At 61.2% G+C, this 18,982-nt stretch overlaps 2 protein-coding genes across 6 annotated transcripts in view; one reads left to right on the top strand and one right to left on the bottom strand.

The window, feature by feature from the left end:
- The window catches only part of BCAR1 (BCAR1 scaffold protein, Cas family member), a 32,778-nt gene extending 18,936 nt beyond the window's left edge, over positions 1-13,842 (top strand). For 3 of the 5 annotated variants that reach the window (XM_081508645.1, XM_081508648.1, XM_081508644.1), the window contains 6 exons: positions 1,873-2,466; positions 6,541-6,702; positions 6,910-7,026; positions 8,008-9,105; positions 10,005-10,094; positions 12,850-13,842. In XM_081508645.1, coding sequence (XP_081364771.1) covers positions 1,873-2,466; positions 6,541-6,702; positions 6,910-7,026; positions 8,008-9,105; positions 10,005-10,094; positions 12,850-13,362 — 2,574 coding nt within the window. In that variant the 3' untranslated portion in view covers positions 13,363-13,842. Of the gene's footprint in view, positions 1-1,872; positions 2,467-6,540; positions 6,703-6,909; positions 7,075-8,007; positions 9,106-10,004; positions 10,095-12,849 lie in introns of all 5 variants that reach the window. The other 2 variants (XM_081508647.1, XM_081508643.1) reach the window with 2 other exon arrangements.
- Positions 13,843-14,799: 957 nt separating this feature from the next.
- On the bottom strand, positions 14,800-18,787 carry LOC145513744 (chymotrypsinogen B-like). Its single transcript, XM_081510727.1, has 7 exons — positions 18,736-18,787; positions 17,617-17,720; positions 17,442-17,521; positions 16,989-17,067; positions 16,447-16,627; positions 15,418-15,551; positions 14,800-14,961 (listed from the first exon to the last, which is right to left on the bottom strand). The coding sequence occupies exons 1-7, from the start codon at positions 18,785-18,787 to the stop codon at positions 14,800-14,802; spliced, it is 792 nt and encodes a 263-aa protein (XP_081366853.1).
- Positions 18,788-18,982: the final 195 nt, after the last annotated feature.

Below are 18,982 nucleotides of genomic sequence, written 5' to 3' on the forward strand. Positions count from 1 at the left end.
AAGGTTCCGGGCCTGTTGGCACGGCGTCTGCCAGGACTGGGGTCCTCCCGTGTGGCCCCAAGGTCTGCACAGGCCACTGGGCCGTGGGGCCTCTGCGTGGAGCACGTCTCCCCGCTCCAGGGCTGTGACTCAACGGAGAACAGAGCGGCGTCCCAAGTCAGCGGTTCTGGGGCGGCTGTGAGAACTAAGGGGAATTACTGGAGTAAAGAGCGGGGCTGGCGGGAAGGGGGCTGCCCTTCGTGGCCTTCCTCAGCCTTACGGGATGCTTTCCCATTTTGCTGGATTTTCCCCATTTATTCCTGATGCCTGTCATATTCCTGTCCCTCATCCAGAGACACCCATGTGAATGTAATGTGTCTGGAATCTGTCCTCGGACAAGTGTCTGAAAAATATGTAGAGTTGTTTTGTAGGTATCCGTGACATCTGCATAAAGCCTTCTGGGCTGTAGCGCGCCTGTTTGCAGCCGTAACTCGGGAGGGCATGGCTGGTGTTCCTCACCAGGCCCCGGGCCCTGCCAGAGCTCAGGGCAGAATCAAGAACGTGTCCCGCTTCGCGGGCTGGAGCCCTGTGCGTCCTTTGTGGCTGTCTTGGCCAGTCTGCTTTCCCTTTCAGAGAACTCTTCGTGTCTTGTGGGTTTTCTGTTGGTGTCTTGCCTTTTCACTGCTTATGGGTCGGAGCCCCTCCAGACTCCAGATTTGATCGTCTTCTCATTTGGTGGCCTGCCACCCCGTCAGCTTTCTGTGATTCACCCATCCAGCTGAAACCGTTCACGTCAATGAGGTTGAATCCATCTTTGCTTCTATTGTTACCTTAGATTTTCTGCTTTTGTGGTCTTTTCCTGGGGTTTTGTTTTATAATTTTTTCCACCCCAGAGTCCCAGAGATAGTCTCCCACAATGTTTTCTTCTGTCACCTCTAAAGTCATGCCTTTCACAGGGGTGGTCTTTGTTTGCCCTTTGTTTGTAACGTAAGCCAAGTGTCCAAGTGGACTTTTCTTCCCGCGATGCATGAGCATGTCGGTTGTAGCCCCACCCTCGCCGTCGCTGCGGGGGTCCCAGTCACTGGTCCGAGCTGTCGCCCGTCCTCCTGGCAGGAACAAGTGCCCCTTTGCCCTCCCTTTTCAGAACCAACCTGCCTATTTGCCAACCTCTATTTCTCCACTTAATTCTAGAAAGATTCGTCTTTGATTGAATTCTTCCCTCCCCCCAAAAATTCTGCTGGCATTTTTATTGTAGTTGTAACATATTTAAGTAAGCTTGGCCCAATCGGTGCGTTTTCTCCTCCGAGGTCTCCTGGAGTCTTTGCTGGGTTAACTGTTAGATAACTTGCAGCTTTGTTATCTGCTGACGTCTTTCCCGTGAGGTTGGCCCTTCGCACTTATTGGACTCTTTATGTAGATGACGTGTGGTCTGCAGACGACTGTTTTGTCCCTGTGTGTCTCCTCTCCCTCCTGGCTGATCGCGCCGGCGGGGCAGCAGGCAGGGCGTGCATCCTGTTTTCTCCACAGGACGTGGTGGCCATTACTGTCACTATCGCTGCCCTCCCCAGCCTTGGGTCCAGCCTATAGCGTGACTCCAGGAGTATTTGGTTGTGTTTTTTTCAGTATCTTGGGTGCCATCCAGAGTGTAGGTGGAGGCTGCAGTCGCGAGGGTTTTGAGGCACTGTCCAGGCACGTTTGAAAAAGTGCCAGCATCAACGGGGCTGTTCTGCCAGGGGTGGTGGGCACAGAGGCGCGGGGATCCCGCCAAACCCTGTGTAGTTCCTGCCTCGGGGCCAGAGCCACGTGCCTACCCAGTCCTGGAGGGATGGGAGCCAGGAGGGCCGCGGGCCCCCAGCGCTGCCTCTGCCCTCACATCCCGTGTCCTCTCCCCAGAACGTGCTGGCCAAAGCCCTCTACGACAACGTGGCCGAGTCCCCGGATGAGCTCTCCTTCCGCAAGGGTGACATCATGACGGTGCTGGAACAGGACACGCAGGGCCTGGGCGGCTGGTGGCTCTGCTCGCTCCACGGCCGGCAAGGCATCGTGCCTGGGAACCGCCTCAAGATCCTGGTGGGCATGCATGACAAGAAGCCGGCGGCGCCCGGCCCCGGCCTGCCCCAGCCCAGCCTCCTGGCCCCCGCGGCCCCGTACGCGCCCATGCTGCCGGCCGCCTTCCCGCCCCAGCCGGACGGCGTCTACCTGGTGCCCACCCCCAGCAAGACTCAGCAAGGCCTCTACCAGGCCCCCGGGCCCAGCCCCCAGTTCCAGTCCCCGCCGGCCAAGCAGACCTCCGCGTTCTCCAAGCAGATGCCTCATCACCCGTTCCCCAGCCCAGCTCCAGACCTCTACCAGGTGCCCCCGGGGCCGGGCAGCCCCGCCCAGGACACCTACCAGGTGCCACCCTCCGCTGGGACAGGACAGGACGTCTACCAGGTGCCCCCATCCATGGACGCACGGCACTGGGAGGGGACGAAGCCGCCGGCCAAGGTAAGGCCTCCCTGGGAGACCAGGCGGCCCTTCCGGGGGGGTCTCGCCCAGGCCCGATGGCTGGATGCAGCAGGGCTCAGCCAGCGTGGGCTTTGGGGCCCCTGGGGTTCCTGTAGCAGCCCTGCGTTTGGTCTGGGGCCACGGTGGGAGGTGAGTGCTGAGTGTTTACGAGTCTGCTGGTTGGGGGTGAGCTGTCCAGGAGAAGACGTGGAGCTAGTCCTGGGCTGTGAGGTGTCCTTCAGCTGACAGGCCCCAATGGGGTTGTGTCCCAGCGGAGGATGCAGCATGTCTAAGACTGGCGTGGCAGGTGGAGCTGGCCCAGGAGGCCTGAGAGTAGACCAGGACCCTGTGACTCCTGGACTAAGGGTGGACACCGCCCGCTGGACCGTATGGTCGTCCTGAGAGGGCCTCTTGTTCCAAGTCCCTGGTGGGCTATTGTCCACAGGAGGTGGGAGCCCAGCACCCCAGTGGCACCCCGACCTGCCCACGCGCCCCTCACCCCCGGCCCGTCTGCCGCGGAAGGAGCAGGACTAGAGTGCGTGTCTTGCCCAGAGCCACTCTAAGTGGACACTGCCCCCATGGCACTGGGCCTCTGTCCTCAGAGCCGGCCTGGGACCGAGATGCCAGCTGGGCAGTGGTCCAGCGTGTGGTGTCGCCCTGCCCCTGCCATGGGCAGAGCTTGGCAGCCGGGAGGCCTGGGCGGAGGCCGCTGGCCGGCTGGTGGGGGCCGGCCCCTTGTCTCCGCCTGCTCCTTCCACCGCCTGGCCGGACAGGCTGGGGGCTAGGCTGGGGGCTGGGCTGGGGCGGCCCAGCCGGGAACTGCTGCACAGTGGCTCTGGGGAGGGGGGACTGGCTGGTGAGCCTGGGGACAGGTGAGAGTCCCCCCGCACACACCCACACGGCTCCCCTTCCGCACACTCCCCGGGCAGGCGGACCCTCCCCGCCCACCCTCTCCTTTCCCTAGCCTTTGCAGGCAGACGTGTTCTGGCACAGCTCTGAGGCCGGGCACAGTGGAAGCCCACGGCCCGGGGGCACAGCGAGGCCCCACTGCGGGCTGTGGACTCGGGCCCACGTTTAGCTGTGGGTTCTGTTTCCCTCCCGTGCACGAGGCTTGCTCTTGGACTGCTCTCTGGGTTCCCCCAGCTGGAGAGCTCCCCCTGCGTGCCCACTGGGGGGGGTTGCCTGGACGGAGCCTATGTCCCCGGGGGCCCTGACCTGGCTGGTGGCCAAGGAGGAAAGCTCTGTGTCCAGGAACCTCGCCCTCCCCTGAGCAGCCTTACTGCTCCTGGCCTGGACAGCCTTGATCGAATCTACTTTTATTTCATAGTCGTGAAAGCCGCGCTTGCTTGTCATGGGCAGGTGCATAATGTATGAGAACGCCTGGAGAGGAGCTTCCCCAATTGAGAGGGGCTCACTGGGGGATTTCAGCATATTTTCTCTAGTGAACTACTTAGCTTTCACAGATTGGTACAGACTTTCACCTTTGAGGTTATAAATCTGGCATTAGATACCAGAAGCATTTTCTTGGATCCCTAAGCGTGATTACAACTGCCCCGTTTTGCTTGTCACCCCTTCTTTGGGGGACAGGCTCCAAGGGGTTTCTGATGGCGAGTGTCTCTGTGACAAACTGCAAGACTGTAAACATCCTGTAGCGTGCATCTGTGCCCACATTTCAGGCTCTGCTTTCAGAAGCCTGGGAAACTGAGGCCCTTGGTTCTAGGGCTGGAGGTTGGCTGGGCTGAGGGGGACCCTGCAGACTGTCGGTGGGGCCTTAGGGCCAGGGAAAGAGAAGGCAAGTGATGAGGCAGGTGCCCAGGAACAGCCACCCACCTGGAGCCTGGAGCAGGGCAGCCTGTGTGGCTTGGGGGAGGTCAGGGCCACCTCGGGAGTCAGCACCCTTTGGGGCTGGGGCATGGCTTAGGAAGCTGAGGGCAGAAGCTGAGGGGCCCCTGGAGGAGGAGGCCAGTCCTGGAGGAGTGCCTCTGGGTCAGAGCTGCAGCTGTGGCACTGGCGCAGGCGGGCAGACAGACACGGCTCAGCTCAGCCTCGCTCCTCAGGAGCTGGGGGACCCATGTCAGGCCTGGGCCTCCAGCCCTCAACACCCCCAGAGCAGAAAGCTGAGGCTCTTAGGTGGGGCTGGCCCAGGTCGCGTGGGGTGACGCCCATTGCTCGGAACGGGTGCCCAGCGGTGGTCGGGCCCCGGCAGAAGGCAGCAGGGCACTTGCCAGGTCCCGGGGTCTTGGGAGCCTTCAACCTCACTTCTGTCTCCTGACGGCCCACGTCCGTGGTCTGGATGTGTATCTGGCCGTGGCTGTTGGGCGTGTTTTCTCGGCCTCTGCGTGTCCGTCTCCTGCGCCTTGAGATGTGTGCGCGAGAGAGCGTGTGGGCCGTGGGCTGGGGGCTCTGTCTCCTGCCGGGCTCTGGGTTTGTCCCCCACACTCGGGGTGCCAGGTCTGCTGATGGGACCTCAGGTGTGGAGCTGGCAGCCTGTGATTAGGGGCTCTGCTGCTCTCTGGGGCGCGGGTCTCCCTGACGAGCTTATCCCCCCGTGGCCGCCTGCTCTGCCCTCTAATGGAGACATCTGTCGGCCAGCATGGCTGCTCACCGTCCCAGACTAAGCCGCAGGCCCTGTCCGGCCCCGCGGCCCGCCCTCCCATCAGCGCGGGCGGAGGCGGTGCTGGCCGGCGCGGAGAGGCCGGGACTCACCCCTCGTCCCGGGGTAACTTCGGGCCTCGGCTCAGGGCCCCGCCGACCCGCCACGTCCCGCCAGCGCCCCCCCCCCCTCGCCCGCAGCCTGCTGCTAGCTGGGTCCAGCGTCTGAAAATAGCCCTGGAGGAGACTCAAGTCTGGGGCTGGAGGAGAGGGACGAGCCTGGGAAGGGCCGCCCGCTCCTCGCGCAGACGCGCCGGGGGCGGGGACACCGCGTGCGAGCCCCTACCGGCCGCGCCTCCGACCAGAAAGGGCTGCGCTGCGCTTGGGGCGTCGGGCGCGTGCTGCAGAGCGGGCGCAGACCCCTGGGGGCGCAGGGGTTCTGGGGGCGCAGGCCCGGGGAGCAGGGTTCTGGGGCTAGAGCGCCGGGGCAGGCCAGCCTTTACCCTGCAGACTCCAGGGACGTGTGTGGGGAGTGCCTGAGTCACCACGTCCCGGACCTCCCGTTTGATTAAGGAACAGAAGGGTGTTTTGTCAAGAGGGCTGAACTGGGTGCCGTGTGGAGGAGGCGTGCCCCTGCCCGGGTCCACAGATCCAGGGGCCCACCAGTCCCCAGGGCAGGTGTCCGCAGGGGGAGGCTACCTGCCCAGCCGTGCCCTCCAGCTGGCTCAGGACCCCGCCCTGCACTCGAGGCCCGGGGAAGGGCACCAGGGCACCGGGAGGGAAGATCTCCCCACCGAGGCCCTGTCCTTTTGGGTGCATGGAGGGTGTGGTGCTGTGGAGAGCAGGGTTCCTGTTTCCTGTCTCGGTCATTCCCTCACACCCACATACAACTTGCCAGAACAGTGTCCGTCCTGCTGTTTGCGATAGAACTGGCTCTGGGGGCTCGGAGTTCTCGGTGGCCCCCTTCCCAGGAATCCCCCAAGGCTGTGGGGGACAAGGAGGGCAGGGAGGCCCCAGGCCCTGACCCTCAGGATCGCCCGCAGGCCCCCTCCTCCTCCGGCCTGGGGGGGCCCCGCCTGGCATCACCACCTCCATCGTCTGGAGCCCGAAGGTGGCTGCCAGGCCCTGCAGTGGAGACACCCCCGGGGGGCAGGCCGCCCGGTGGACGGTGCGGCTGGGTGGCGCCATCAGCAGCGGCGGCCCCCTCCGCAGCCCACGTGTACACGCCTCTGGAACCTCATGGGTCGCTGGGCTGTGGAGACCACACCAGATGGCTGTCAGCCAACAGCACGGGTCCTCATAGTCCTCGCGTGCTGTTTCATTCATGAGGAGGCGAGGACTACCGGGGACGCGCACACCACACCCTTGGCTCTCGGGGCCCCTCATGTGTATCCTGCTCACCTCGGGTGGTGGCATCTCCCTGGGGGGGTCATGGAGGCTGGCCTCCAGTGCCGGAGGTGACGGTCAGCCGTCTGCCCACAGGTGGTGGTGCCCACCCGCGTGGGGCAGGGCTACGTGTTCGAGGCCCCCCAACCCGAGCAGGACGAGTACGACATCCCGCGCCACCTGCTGGCCCCCGGGCCCCAGGACATCTACGACGTCCCCCCCGTGCGCGGCCTGCTGCCCGGCCAATGCAGCCAGGAGGTGGGTGTCCGGGCTGGTGGGGTGCTGCACTCTGCAGCCCCGGCCGGGAGGGCCCTGGGGTGCAGCTTGGGGTCCTGTCCTCTCCCTTCCCCGGGCGCTGCGCTCTGCAGCCCTGGCCGGGGAGGCCCTGGGATGCAGCTTGGGGTCCCTTCACCCTCCCCTCAGGTGGCCCTGGCACCTGCATTACTGCGCCTCTCCTGCCCTCAGGTATACGACACGCCCCCCATGGCCGTCAAGGGTCCCAACGGCCGGGACCCATCGCTGGACGTGTACGACGTGCCCCCCAGTGTGGAGAAGGGCCTGCCGCCGGCCAGCCACCACGCGGTGAGCGCAGAGGGGATGCTGTGGCCACGCAGGGTGCGGGGTGTGACTGTGTGCGCTCTGCGGCGGGGGCAGGCAGAGTAGGGGGCTCCAGAGACCTGCCTCCAGGCCCTCTGTGACGGGGGTGCAGACTGAGCGCCTCAGCTTCCTCGTCAGGGAAAGGGTCCCTCTCCTGTAGGGTGTTCTCCAGGAGGTTTTTGAGAGGGTCGCACAAGATAGCAGAGGGACCACAGAATGCACCATCCGAACCAGGATTCTTCTGAGAGGGGCAAGTGGAGGATGAATAATTAGAAGAGGCCTCGGGCGCGAACCAGGACCATCCTGGGTGAACCAGGGCATCAGCACCCTGAGTACAGCATGCAGGTGGTTCAGCCACTTATTAATATCTGCCATAGAGTAGAGGTAAAGAACCCGCCTGCCAATACAGGCGACATGAGAGAAGCAGGTTCGATACCTGGGTCGGGAAGATCCCCTGGACGGGGGTATGGCAACCCACTCCAGTATTCTTGCCTGGAGAATCCCAGGGACAGAGGAGCCTGGAAGGCCACAGTCCATGGGGTCTCAAAGAGTTGGATGCAACTGAGAGACTGACAGAGTAGAGAACATACCAGTGGTGGCGATACTGACGGTGGTGCTGATAGTGGGGGTGGTAATGGTGCCATAGCTGACCTCTCCATGAGTGTTTGCAGTTATACAGAGAATTAAATCATGCAGTCCTCACAGTAAACCCGTGAGGGCGTTTTCTCATAGCGAGCGGAAAGGCACAGAGAGGTGCAGCCAGCGCCTGAGGTCACACAGCTAGTACACGGTGGGGCCGGGATTTTGAGCTCTGGTCTGGGCCCAGAGTTGGGCTCTGAAGCGTAACCTGCAGGAAGAAGAATCGCGACGCTTGTGCACTGGGCTGTGTGCGCGCGGATGACTAGGTCCCACCGCAGGTCGGGGGGGCGGGAGGATGGGCAGCCGTGACCGGTTCTCGGCCCCCAGGTGTACGATGTCCCTCCCTCGGTGAGCAAGGATGTGCCCGACGGCCCCCTGCTGCGTGAGGAGACCTACGACGTGCCCCCCGCCTTCGCCAAGGCCAAGCCCTTTGACCCGACCCGCCACCCGCTGGTCCTGGCCGCGCCCCCTCCGGACTCCCCGCCGGCCGAGGACGTGTACGACGTGCCGCCCCCAGCCCCCGACCTCTACGACGTGCCCCCTGGCTTGCGGCGGCCCAGCCCTGGCGCCCTCTACGACGTGCCTCGGGAGCGGCTCTTGCCCCCCGAGGCGGCCGGCGGCGGCGTGGCAGACGCCGGCGTGTACTCGGTGCCCCCTGCGGCCGAGCGGGAGGCCCCGGCCGACGCCAAGCGCCTGTCGGCCTCGAGCAGCGGCAGTACCCGCAGTAGCCAGTCGGCCTCCTCCCTGGAGGCGGCGATGCCGGGCCGCGAGCCCTTGGAGCTGGAGGTGGCCGTGGAGGCCCTGGCCCGGCTGCAGCAGGGCGTGAGTGCCACCGTGGCCCACCTCTTGGACCTGGCAGGCAGCGCAGGCGGGTGCGGGGGCCGGCGCGGGCCCCTCGAGCCTCAGGAGCCTCCAGCAGCGGACCTGCGGGCCGCCGTGGCCGCTGTCCACGCGGCCATCCACGAGCTGCTGGAGTTTGCCCGCAGCGCGGTGGGCAATGCCACCCACACCTCTGACCGCACACTGCACGCCAAGTTGAGCCGGCAGCTGCAGAAGATGGAGGACGTGTACCAGACGCTGGTGGCCCATGGCCAGGCCCTCGACAGCGGCCGGGGAGGCCTGGGGGCCACCCCCGAAGACCTGGACCGCCTGGTCGCCTGCTCCCGGGCGGTGCCCGAGGACGCCAAGCAGCTGGCCTCCTTCCTGCACGGCAACGCCTCGCTGCTCTTCAGACGGACCAAGGCCTCTGTGCCAGGGCCAGAGGGGGGTGGCCCCCTGCACTCCAACCCCACTGACAAGGCCAGCAGCATCCAGTCCCGGCCCCTGCCCTCGCCCCCCAAGTTCACCTCCCAGGACTCTCCTGACGGGCAGTACGAGAACAGCGAGGGGGGCTGGATGGAGGACTATGACTACGTCCACCTGCAGGTGGGTGCGCTCCGCCCGGATGCCCTGGGCCCCTGGGGAGGGCCCTTGGTCCTCGGGGCTCTGACTTTGCCACCCTGTCGTGGGGACCCTGATCCCCCCCACAGAAGGCTCTTATGGCCAAAGGAAGAGGTGGTTCCCGGCAAGGTCTTGGTGAGTCCCTGTGCCCTCCTCACTTCAACTTTCCAGGCCAGCTGGGCCCTGGAGTCCCACTCTCCCCCTGTCTCAGGCCCTTGGACCCAAGTGGCTGCACCATCAAGGTCCTGCAGTGCCCCCCAGCGATGGCTCCCTAACACCTGCAAGGGCAGGGCTTGTCTGGTGCCTTGTCCTGTTTGGGGAGGTGAATCCTGAAGTACAAGCAAAGGCAAAGATCCTGGCAGGAGAGGGGGAACAGCGAGGTGACGGACAGAGGGGCTGGGCTGGGCCTCTGAGTGGAGGCCCGGGTGCCGGCCAAGTGGGCGTCCCAGGGATAGCGGTCAGGGGTGGACGCGCAGACCCTGTACACTAGGGGTGGCCCGGACGTGATCCCCGCCGTGGGGGCCGGGCAGGGTGACAGGGCCCCGAGCCCCATCCTCATCCCCAGCCCCGCCCCGTCCTCACCCCGAGCCCAGCCCCGTCCTCACCCCAAGCCGGAGCCTGGTCCTCACCCTGAGCCCCGTCCTCACCCCGAGCCCAGCCCCGTCCTCATCCTGAGCCCATCCCCGTCCTCACCCTGAGCCCAGACCTGTCCTCATCCCGAGCCAGAGCCCGGTCCTCACCCTGAGCCCCGTCCTCACCCCCCCAAGCCCCGTCCTCACCCTGAGCCCGCGCATGGCCGCAGCGCCGCCAGCGGCCGCTGGCCTCACTGCACCCGCCCTGGCCTGGGCGTTCTGGCTCAGCTCCATCCTATGTCTCCCTTCCAGGGGAAGGAAGAGTTCGAGAAGACTCAGAAGGAGCTGCTGGAAAAGGGCAACATCATGCGGCAGGGGAAGGGCCAGCTGGAGCTGCAGCAGGTGAGGGCACCCAGGCTCACAGCCTCTCCTGGCACAGTCGTCTTGAGAGTCTGTCTTGCGAGCTGAGCCTCCCGGGGATCCCCAGACCCTCCCCGCCCCGCTCTCCCGCATAACTGTCCCTGTGTGTCAGTGGGATGTGTGTAGGTTATTGTCAGTCATCTTGGCGGTTATCTTAGCACATGCAGAGAAGTACGAAAGTAAAGAAGAAGCCACTTACCCTCGGGGGCAGTCGCCACACTCTGGGGCTGGTTTCCAGTCCTGCTCTGGCCTCGGAAGGAGCCTCCATCCATGGCTGAGACGTGAATGAAAGCAGTTACATCTGCTTTCATCTCAGGATGTTTCCGTGGCATTAAATGTTGACCATAAATTGTTTAAAGTCAGCCTACATCCATTATAGTTGAATATTTACTTTGTACCCAGTTTTTCTTATTGTGAAAAACACTGCTGTGTTTATCTGAGGACGTAGAATTTTCCTCTTATTTTGGCTTGTTTCCATAGAAGAGGAAAGGGACTTTATAAAAAGGGAGTTTTATTCTGATTATGAAGGTTTTAAAAATTAAAATATAGTCTAGTACAAAATAAACACAGAAAATATCACCCAGAAAGTTTCCCTTGTCTCCCACTCTTTGAGCGTAGGGAAGAATGGTCTAGGAGAGAGCCCACCAGGTTCACCCTGAGACCGGGGTCTTGGGATGCGGTTTTCAAAGCCATGTTTCCTTAGCTGCAAAGTAGGGGACATAGTTATACCCATCTTGGGGTCAGTGTGAGAATTAAATGAGTAAACAATATATAATGCTTAGGAGGTGCTGGGCACGTAGAACGTGTGCAGTCAAGGTATAGATGTTAATGACTGGCTCTGAATGGAATCTCCACTGACTCAGGAAATGGACATGTGCTTTGTCTCTCTGCCTTCTGCTGGACTCTTGCAGCGTTTATTTAACCAGGCTCATGTTGGTGGACATTTAGTTTGTTCCCAGAGTTACTTTTGTAAACAAATCTGTGCTGACTACAAATCTCTTCACATACCTGGTCAGTCACTTAGATAAATTACTAGAAGCTGAAATAAAAGGAGTGTGTTTGAGAAACTAAAGATCTTGAGTTTCTAAGGGAGGGGCATAGGAACATAAAATGTGTTAACAGGAATGTTTGTTGTTCCATATCCACATCAGTGAAAACTCTGGAGACCCCACCACCACCAAATACCTACCAGTGGAGTGTAGGCTGAATAAAGTGTGGCCATTTGGACAGTAGAATATGATGTAGCTGTTAAGAATCTGTCAAAGATTGACATGGACTCACTGGAGATAAAGCAGTAAAAAATGATCATATTCTCACACTGGACAAGAGAAACAAGTGAGTTTCACCAAGTAGCCGGCTAAGAGGGAAAGTCAGGGTTTCAAGTGCTGGGAAGGGTCAGTGTCACACTGGTTTGCTAATTAAGTAAAGCCTGAAACCTGAGTCTGTGCAGGTCCAGTCACAGCCACCCAGTCAGAACTAGCTTGGGGTAAGGACTTGTCAGTCCACACAGCTGACACCCAGGCCAGAGCTGCTGCTGGTGGGGATTTTTATCACATGGCTTATATGAACTAATTAACAGGAAGTGAACAACCCATTATTGTTGGGTGCTAAAGGTAGGTTATAATATGTATATATATTTAATATATATTGTAGGTATAGATATTTGTAGATATTATAGGTATAGATATCTATATAGATATTGTAGATATATATGTACCTATATATTTATATAGACATTTAATATATGTATATATAGTACACTGTATGTTTCCAGTTTTTATCCTTTCCTGGGGTTGTGGGGGGAGGGGGACCGCGTGTGGGATCTTGGTTTCCCGACCAGGGATCAAACCTGCACCCGCCGCAGTGGAAGCGCTGAGTCTCAGCCACGGGGCCACCAGGGAAGTCCTCCAGTTTTCTGATTCAAGAGGGAAAGGGACTATTTGTGTTTAAAGGAAAACGTCTTTGTAGAATATTCACTAGTTATGGGGGGGGAATTTTTTCTGAAATAGGCAAATGGGCTTTGCTTAACATTTTTATTGTGAGAGAGTTAACGTGTATAAAATTGAAGAAAATGACCCCCCAGGTAAACTCATTGGAGAAAAGGAACCCTGGGCTTCCCTAGCCCCAGTCATTCTCAGGGCAGCGACTTATCTGCCATATCGTTGTGAAGACCTTACATCGTTTCATCTGCAAATACTTCAGTGTATAGTCCCAAAAGGATAATTCACCAGAGATTTAACAGATTTCAGGATGCATGAAACTCCAGGTGATAACTCGCTTCTTTTGTGCTTCGTGTATTTGAATCTTTTTACACTGCATATGTTAAGGAGAATTTTTTTTTTAAACTTTTCATTTTGAAATACTTAGAGATTGATGGAAAGTTTGAAAGAAAGTGTCGAGAGTGTTCCCTTCTCCCAGTCCCCTCCCCAGGGATGGCGTCTGAGATAACTGGACAACAGCATCCAAACCAGGAGACTGCCACCCCTCACCCCCTGCTGCCGCTCACCTGTCCCGCTTTCCAGCATTTTAGTCTTTTCAGAGATGTGACACACACGGCCTGCCACCTTCTGAGATGAGTGGAAGGTTATCTGGAGATGTCTGAGGGCCGGCTCGGCGGGTGGGACCAGGGAGGCCGGAGCGGGGCCTCTGAGTGGGAGCCCTCGCTCTCCCCCTCGCTCTCCCACTCTGTCCCTTCTGCTCCGTGGCCTACTTTTCACTCTGCTGTCCTCTCCGCCAGCTGAAGCAGTTCGAGCGGCTGGAGCAAGAGGTGTCACAGCCCATAGAGCACGACCTGGCCAGCTGGACACCGGCTCAGGCCGCGGCGCCGGGGCGGCCGGGCGGCCTGGGGCCCTCAGACCGGCAGCTGCTGCTCTTCTACCTGGAGCAGTGCGAGGCCAACCTGACCACGCTGACCAATGCCGTGGACGCCTTCTTCACTGCCGTGGCCACCAACCAGCCACCCAAGATCTTCGTGGCGCACAGCAAGTTCGTCATCCTCAGCGCGCACAAGCTGGTGTTCATCGGGGACACGCTGTCACGGCAGGCCAAGGCGGCCGACGTGCGCAGCCAGGTGACCCACTACAGCAACCTGCTGTGCGAGCTGCTGCGCGGCATCGTCACCACCACCAAGGCCGCCGCCCTGCAGTACCCGTCGCCTGCCGCCGCCCAGGACATGGTGGACCGAGTCAAGGAGCTGGGGCACAGCACCCAGCAGTTCCGCCGCGTCCTGGGCCAGCTGGCCGCCGCCTGAGTGCCGCCCGCCGGAGGGGCGAGGGCAGGAGGGGAGGGCAACGCGGGCCCTGAGAGCCGCCGTGCTGCGCGCGGGGACGGGGACGGGCGGCCCCGGTGCCCCCAGGCCTGGCGCCCAGACTGCGCAGGGAAGCGTGTGTATTTATGACGGGCCAGGAGGTGGGGTGGGCCTCCCAGGGGAGCCCGAGCAGAGCTGGGCCCAGAGCCGAGGCCACGAGGGCTGGCGGTCTCTCCTGAGCGCACTGCAGGCCCGGGGAGCCAGCCCTCAGGGCGGGCTGGGGTCCACAGGCCTCACCACCCACATGGCCTCGGGGGACCCCTTGGGCTGACCAGTGAGGGGGCCACGTCCCCCGACAGGGCAAGCGTGGCTGGGGTATGTTCTCTCTGCACCAGGAGAAAACCCTTAAAAACTATTTTTCATTATTGATTTTCCAATCATTTGACTAATAGTCTACATTTAAATAAAATTTAAAAATGAAAAGCATCCTCCTGAGGTATGAGAGGCAAGAAGGCCAGGTGGGAGGGCAGGCGTGCCACAGGTGGGCTGACATGCCACAGGTGGGCTGGCGGGTTGAGGGGTTTCCAGGGGTTTCAGGCTGAGGCTGTGGCCGCTCTCCCGAAAGGGTGAAGAGAAGGTAGGTCTCTTCAAAAAAAGATGAAGGCTTGGGGGAGCAGGACTGGGCCTGGAGAGGAAGCCAGGAGCCCCGGCTGCCGGAAGGAAGCTGAAGAGCAGCGGCCGGTGGAGCCCTGTGGCCAGGAAGGCTCAGCGTGCATGTGTGGCCAAGGACACAGCCGGCGTTGAGGTCTGATGGAGATCCACCCCGGTCCCCGGCAGTGGCCAAGGAGAAGGCGGGTGCAGGGGCGGGAGCCGCTCCAGGAGCCAGTGAGCCCACTGAGGGCACCCCTGGAGGACACGAGACTCCATGCAGAGAAACCCTCTCTCACAGCCCTTGTTCAGAACTTAGCCCTTAGAAAGGAGCTCTTAATCTCAGCTTGTGGAACTTCTCCAGAAGTGTTCCATCTGAATTACACTGGGACTTGGCTTCCAGGTTGGACGGTAGAGGACCAGTGCATGCTAAGTCGCATCAGTCATGTCTGACTTTGTGGACTGTACTCCCTGTGGACTGTAGCCCACCAGGCTCCTCTGTCCATGGGATTCTCCAGGCAAGAATACAGGAGTGGGTTGCCGTGCCCTCCTCCCAGGAGGGGACCAGCTGTCACCGTGGTGCATGTGAATCTGGGCCTCACTCCCCATCTCCGTGAAGAAGGGCCTAAGGCTGGGCGATTGCCAGCCCTCTCAGCTCTGAACTGCAGAGGGCCCTCAGGAAAAGCGGCCACCCTCCCACCCCTCACCCAGCCCGGTGAAGACGCAGAGGTGAAGATGCAAGCAGTTTTATTTGGGTTTTACACAGATAGGGGCTGGGGTGGGGCAGAGGGCTCAGTTGGCCTCCAGAACTTCAAGAATCCAGGGAATAAACTTGCTGACCCGGGCATACACGCCAGGTAAGAATGGGCTACACCGGCTGCTGCCCCAGGACACTATGCCCGCCAGGGTCCAGGCTCCATCCTTCTGGCAGACCAGGGGGCTGCCCGAGTCACCCTGCAGGAGGAGACAGGACTTGTGTCCAAGCTGGAAAGAAGGTGCCAGTGCCCCGGAGTGCCCGGACCTGGCCGAGTCCAAGGGGTGGAGACAAGGACAAGTGGGGGCCCAGTGGTTGAGCACAGATACTCGGATCTACTCAAATGGCAGCCCCTGCTCTGCCTCCTACTCCTGGGGGGCCTGGGGCAGGGGGCTGATCCTCTCGGCCTCCCATCACCTGTAAAACAGCCTGAAATGTCCATCTTGTGGGGTTGCTACGAAATTAAGTCCCTCTGGAAGCACCATACCAGGACTGGTCAGAGCCAGCCCTCACCAGGGGCCTCTGTTGGTGCTGGTCCACGCCTTCACTGGGACACCGGGCAGGGCATGAGGTTAAGGAGGTCGTGGCAGAGGGGATGGCCCTCCTGGCCTGACCAGGGGGGAACCTGTGAGGGCGGGCAGGGTAGCAGGCTGTACCATGCAGGAGGAGATGCCGCTGGCCCCTGCGCAGATCATCACGTCGGTGATCTTGCTGCCCCAGAACTCTTTACAGTCAGCATTAGACAGGATGGGCAGGGTGGCCTGCTGCAGCTTGTCAGGGGTCTTGAGGGCTGGAAGGGCAGAGGGTGTGGGGTCAGGGCCCAGCGCCCGCCGGAACCCTGCCCTCCGCCGGCGTAGTCCTCTGTCAATGACGATCGTGGGTGCTGAGCGCCACTTTCCAAGAGTCTGGGAGGCGGTTCCTCTCGGTTCCACACCAGGCAGTGTGTCTGCGCTCCCAGCATAGTTGGTCAAGCCAGTCCTGCCTCCGAGCCCCTGCGCCCTGGGCTGCCGGCCCCTGTGTGTGGGCGGAGGGGCCGTCCCTCCTCCCCAGCCCTCCTCTGCCTGGGGACGCTGGGGGGACCCAGAGGGAGCACCTCCCTCTTCTGCCCTTTCCTGGCTCTTCATGTCCTGTTAAAGGACCAGCTGGTAGGAACCAGGACAGGCGGATGGAGTTGGGGAGGGAGGGGAGACCTGGGCTCTCGGGTGCTGGGCGCACCCGCCATTCTCAGTCTACCTCCATACAGATTAGAGGGGGCGACACTTAGGTGATGGAACCTAGGTGTTTCTTTGGAAACTGTTCATGTATATATTGTTAAACTTCATTTCTATTTTTGCTTGATAGGTTTCTAATTAAGAGGGTTAAGTGGGCTTCCCTGGTGGCTCAGATGGTAAAGCATCTGCCTACAATGCGGGCGACCCGGGTTTAATCCCTGGGTCGGGAAGATCTCCTCGAGAAGGAAATGGTTACCCACTCCAGTATTCTTGCCTGGAAAATCCCATAGACAGAGGAGCCTGGTGGGCTACAGTCGATGGGGTCGCAAAGAGTCGGACACGACTGAGCAACTTCACTTTCACTTTAAGTAAAGAAAAGAAATGAAAGGTTGATAGTCTCGACTTAGGATTGTGCTCAGGACCTAGCTTGAAGCACAGGAGTCTGAGCCCTGAGCAGTCCTCAGGGACACTCACCGTTGTACCGGGTCTTGCCCCAGCCGGTGACGGTGCACAGGGAGCCCACGGGGAAGCTGGTGTCAGCGCTGGGCAGGCAGACGGGGGCCACGGCCGCGGAGAGGTGGGCAGGTGCTGCCAGCTTCAGCAGGGCCACATCGTTGCGCACCGCGTGCAGGTCCCACTGCGGGTGTTCGAAGACCTGTGCGGGGACAGCGGGGGCTGGGCAGGCCGCGGGGGGCAGGGGGCTTAAGGCGGGTGCAGGCATGCAGTTGGCGGGGTGGGGGGTGCAAAGGGTGTTGAGGGAACACAGATGGGGCCGAACAGACCAAATCTGGAGGAGGGGTGGCATGTGACATATTTTGCATTTTCCTACAATGAGCAAAACAACCTTGAGTGTTTGTAAGGGAGCTGGAAGTTTGGGAAGGAGAAGAACAGAAGGTTGGTCTAGAGAGGTGCCGGCGGGGTGAAGCGGAGCGGCTGGTCAGGGTCCTCTGCCCACGACCGCCCCCTCCTCCCCGCCCCAGCGCTCCCCCACCGCACCCCCCACCCACTGTGTGTACCTCGGCGACCCTCAGCACCTGGCTGGCCTCCTCCTCCGAGCCCTGGTCGGACACCCCAGCCACCACCAGGTGACCCTTCCTAGGAAGGAAGCAACAGGCGGAGCTCAGGCTCACGGCCGCTCCTGCAGAGGCCCGGGCACTGTGCCAGGCAGGCAAGCCCACCCGGGGCCCATCATGAGGGGACCCCAGGGCACCCCCCGTTCTCCCTGGGCCTCAGTTTCTCTGTCTGTACTATGAAGGCGGAGGCCCAGACCCGCTGGCCTGGACCAAGCTGGGGTGTGGGAGCCGGGGTGCTGGGGGGCTTTTCCTGGAGATTGTTCTGCCTGCAGGTGGGGAACAAGAGCAGCCGCCCCCAGTCCCTTGCCCCCCGAGCAGCCCCTTGCCCACTCCCTGAGCCTGCTTGGGGCTGGGAGGTGAAGGTGGTCCCTTTGAGCAGGTGAAGTGGGGCCTCACCTGACCCCGCAGTGGGCGGCGGTGACCACCCAGTCCTCACTGATGAGGGAGCCTCCGCAGAAGTGGAAGCCGGAGCTGGTCTGGGGAGAGGGTGGGAGAGAGTCAGCCTTGCCTCTCCTGCCTCAGTGCCTCCCCCATCGCCGTCTAACCTGCTCCTCCTCAGCACCCCCCTCACCTGCAGGGACACCTGCCAGGGCCAGGAGCCGGGCACGGCGTCCTCCCCGTTGACGATCCTGGAGAGGCCGCTCAGCACAGGGTCAATGGCGGGGACCCCGCAGCCTGAGGGGCAGAGACGGGGCAGTTGGTCTGTAGATGGTGCCTCAAGGGGGATCAGGGTGCAGACGCGGCTCTTCCAGGTCTCTGCGGCACCCTGGCACCCAGAGCTTTGTCTGCTGCAAGAAATTTAGCCCCCTCCCTGCTAGCTGACAACTGCCCTTAGGCACTCTTGTGGATGGTCCCTGAAGCGGAGGGCCTCTGCAGTTGGCGCCCAGGCTCCCTGGCCTGCTGTGTGCCCTGAGGGGAGTGTCCGTCCCCTCTGAGCCCAGGATCCTTTCCCAGAGGCTGGGCTATCCTGTGTGAGTCCTGGGTGCTCACATGGCCTCTGAGTCTTCAGGGCGAGCAGCTTTGGGTGAGGGTATTACCCTGTACTTTGGCCACCTGATACGTAGAGCTGACTCGTTGGAAAAGACCCTGATCCTGGGAAAGACTGAAGGCGGGCAGAGAAGGGGACGACAGAGGATGAGATGGTTGGATGGCATCACCGACTCAATGGACATGAGTTTGAGCAAATTCTGGGAGATGGTGAAGGACAGGGAATCCTGGCGTGCTGCAGTCCATGGGGTCGCAAAGAGTTGGACACGACTGAGCGACTGAACAATTACCATAGGTGGGGTGGCACCAACCCAGGAGTGTGTCCAAACCCAGAGGGTGGAGGAGCCGGGTGAGATGGATGGACCTGGGGAACATTCCTGAGGCAGAATTCACATGGCTTTGTGGCATGTTTGGAGGATATGGAAGCCCAGACCACCCCAAGGCTTCTGAGCGAATGGAGGAGACCAGATCAGGAATCCAAGGGACCTCCAGGTGGCAGGGGGGCCCCAGGCCCAGCGGAGGAGTGGGGAGCCAGGCGTAGGTGCCCAAGGAGGGTCAGAGGGGCAGCTGGAGGGGCGGGTGGCAGGGGTGGTTCAAGATACGATGACTTGGACCCTCCCGTCCCCTGCTTCTGGGGCTGGGGGCCAGGGTGGGGGCGAGGCTTGACCCAGGGCTGCCAGGCCTGCCTGAGCCCTGCACTTACCGAAGCTGCTGCCAAAGAGGAAGAAGCCAAGGAAAACCCACAGAAGGGCCATGGTGTGCGGCTCAGCAGTGAGATGGGGTCTGCCTGAGGGACCCCTGATATATTGCCCCGGCTCACCAATCACAGCCTGCCTCGCCATCCCCTCCTTATCAGAAGACCTTGGGCTGAGAAGCACCTGACTCCAGTGCGGGCTTGGGAAAGAGACAGCCCTTGGGGGCCACTCCTGGGAAGGTTTCCTGGAGTCACA

Source organism: Giraffa tippelskirchi, chromosome 7 (assembly GCF_054371585.1).
Source record: "Giraffa tippelskirchi isolate mGirTip1 chromosome 7, T2T-mGirTip1v1.2.pri, whole genome shotgun sequence".
NCBI classification, from domain to species: Eukaryota; Metazoa; Chordata; class Mammalia; order Artiodactyla; family Giraffidae; genus Giraffa; species Giraffa tippelskirchi.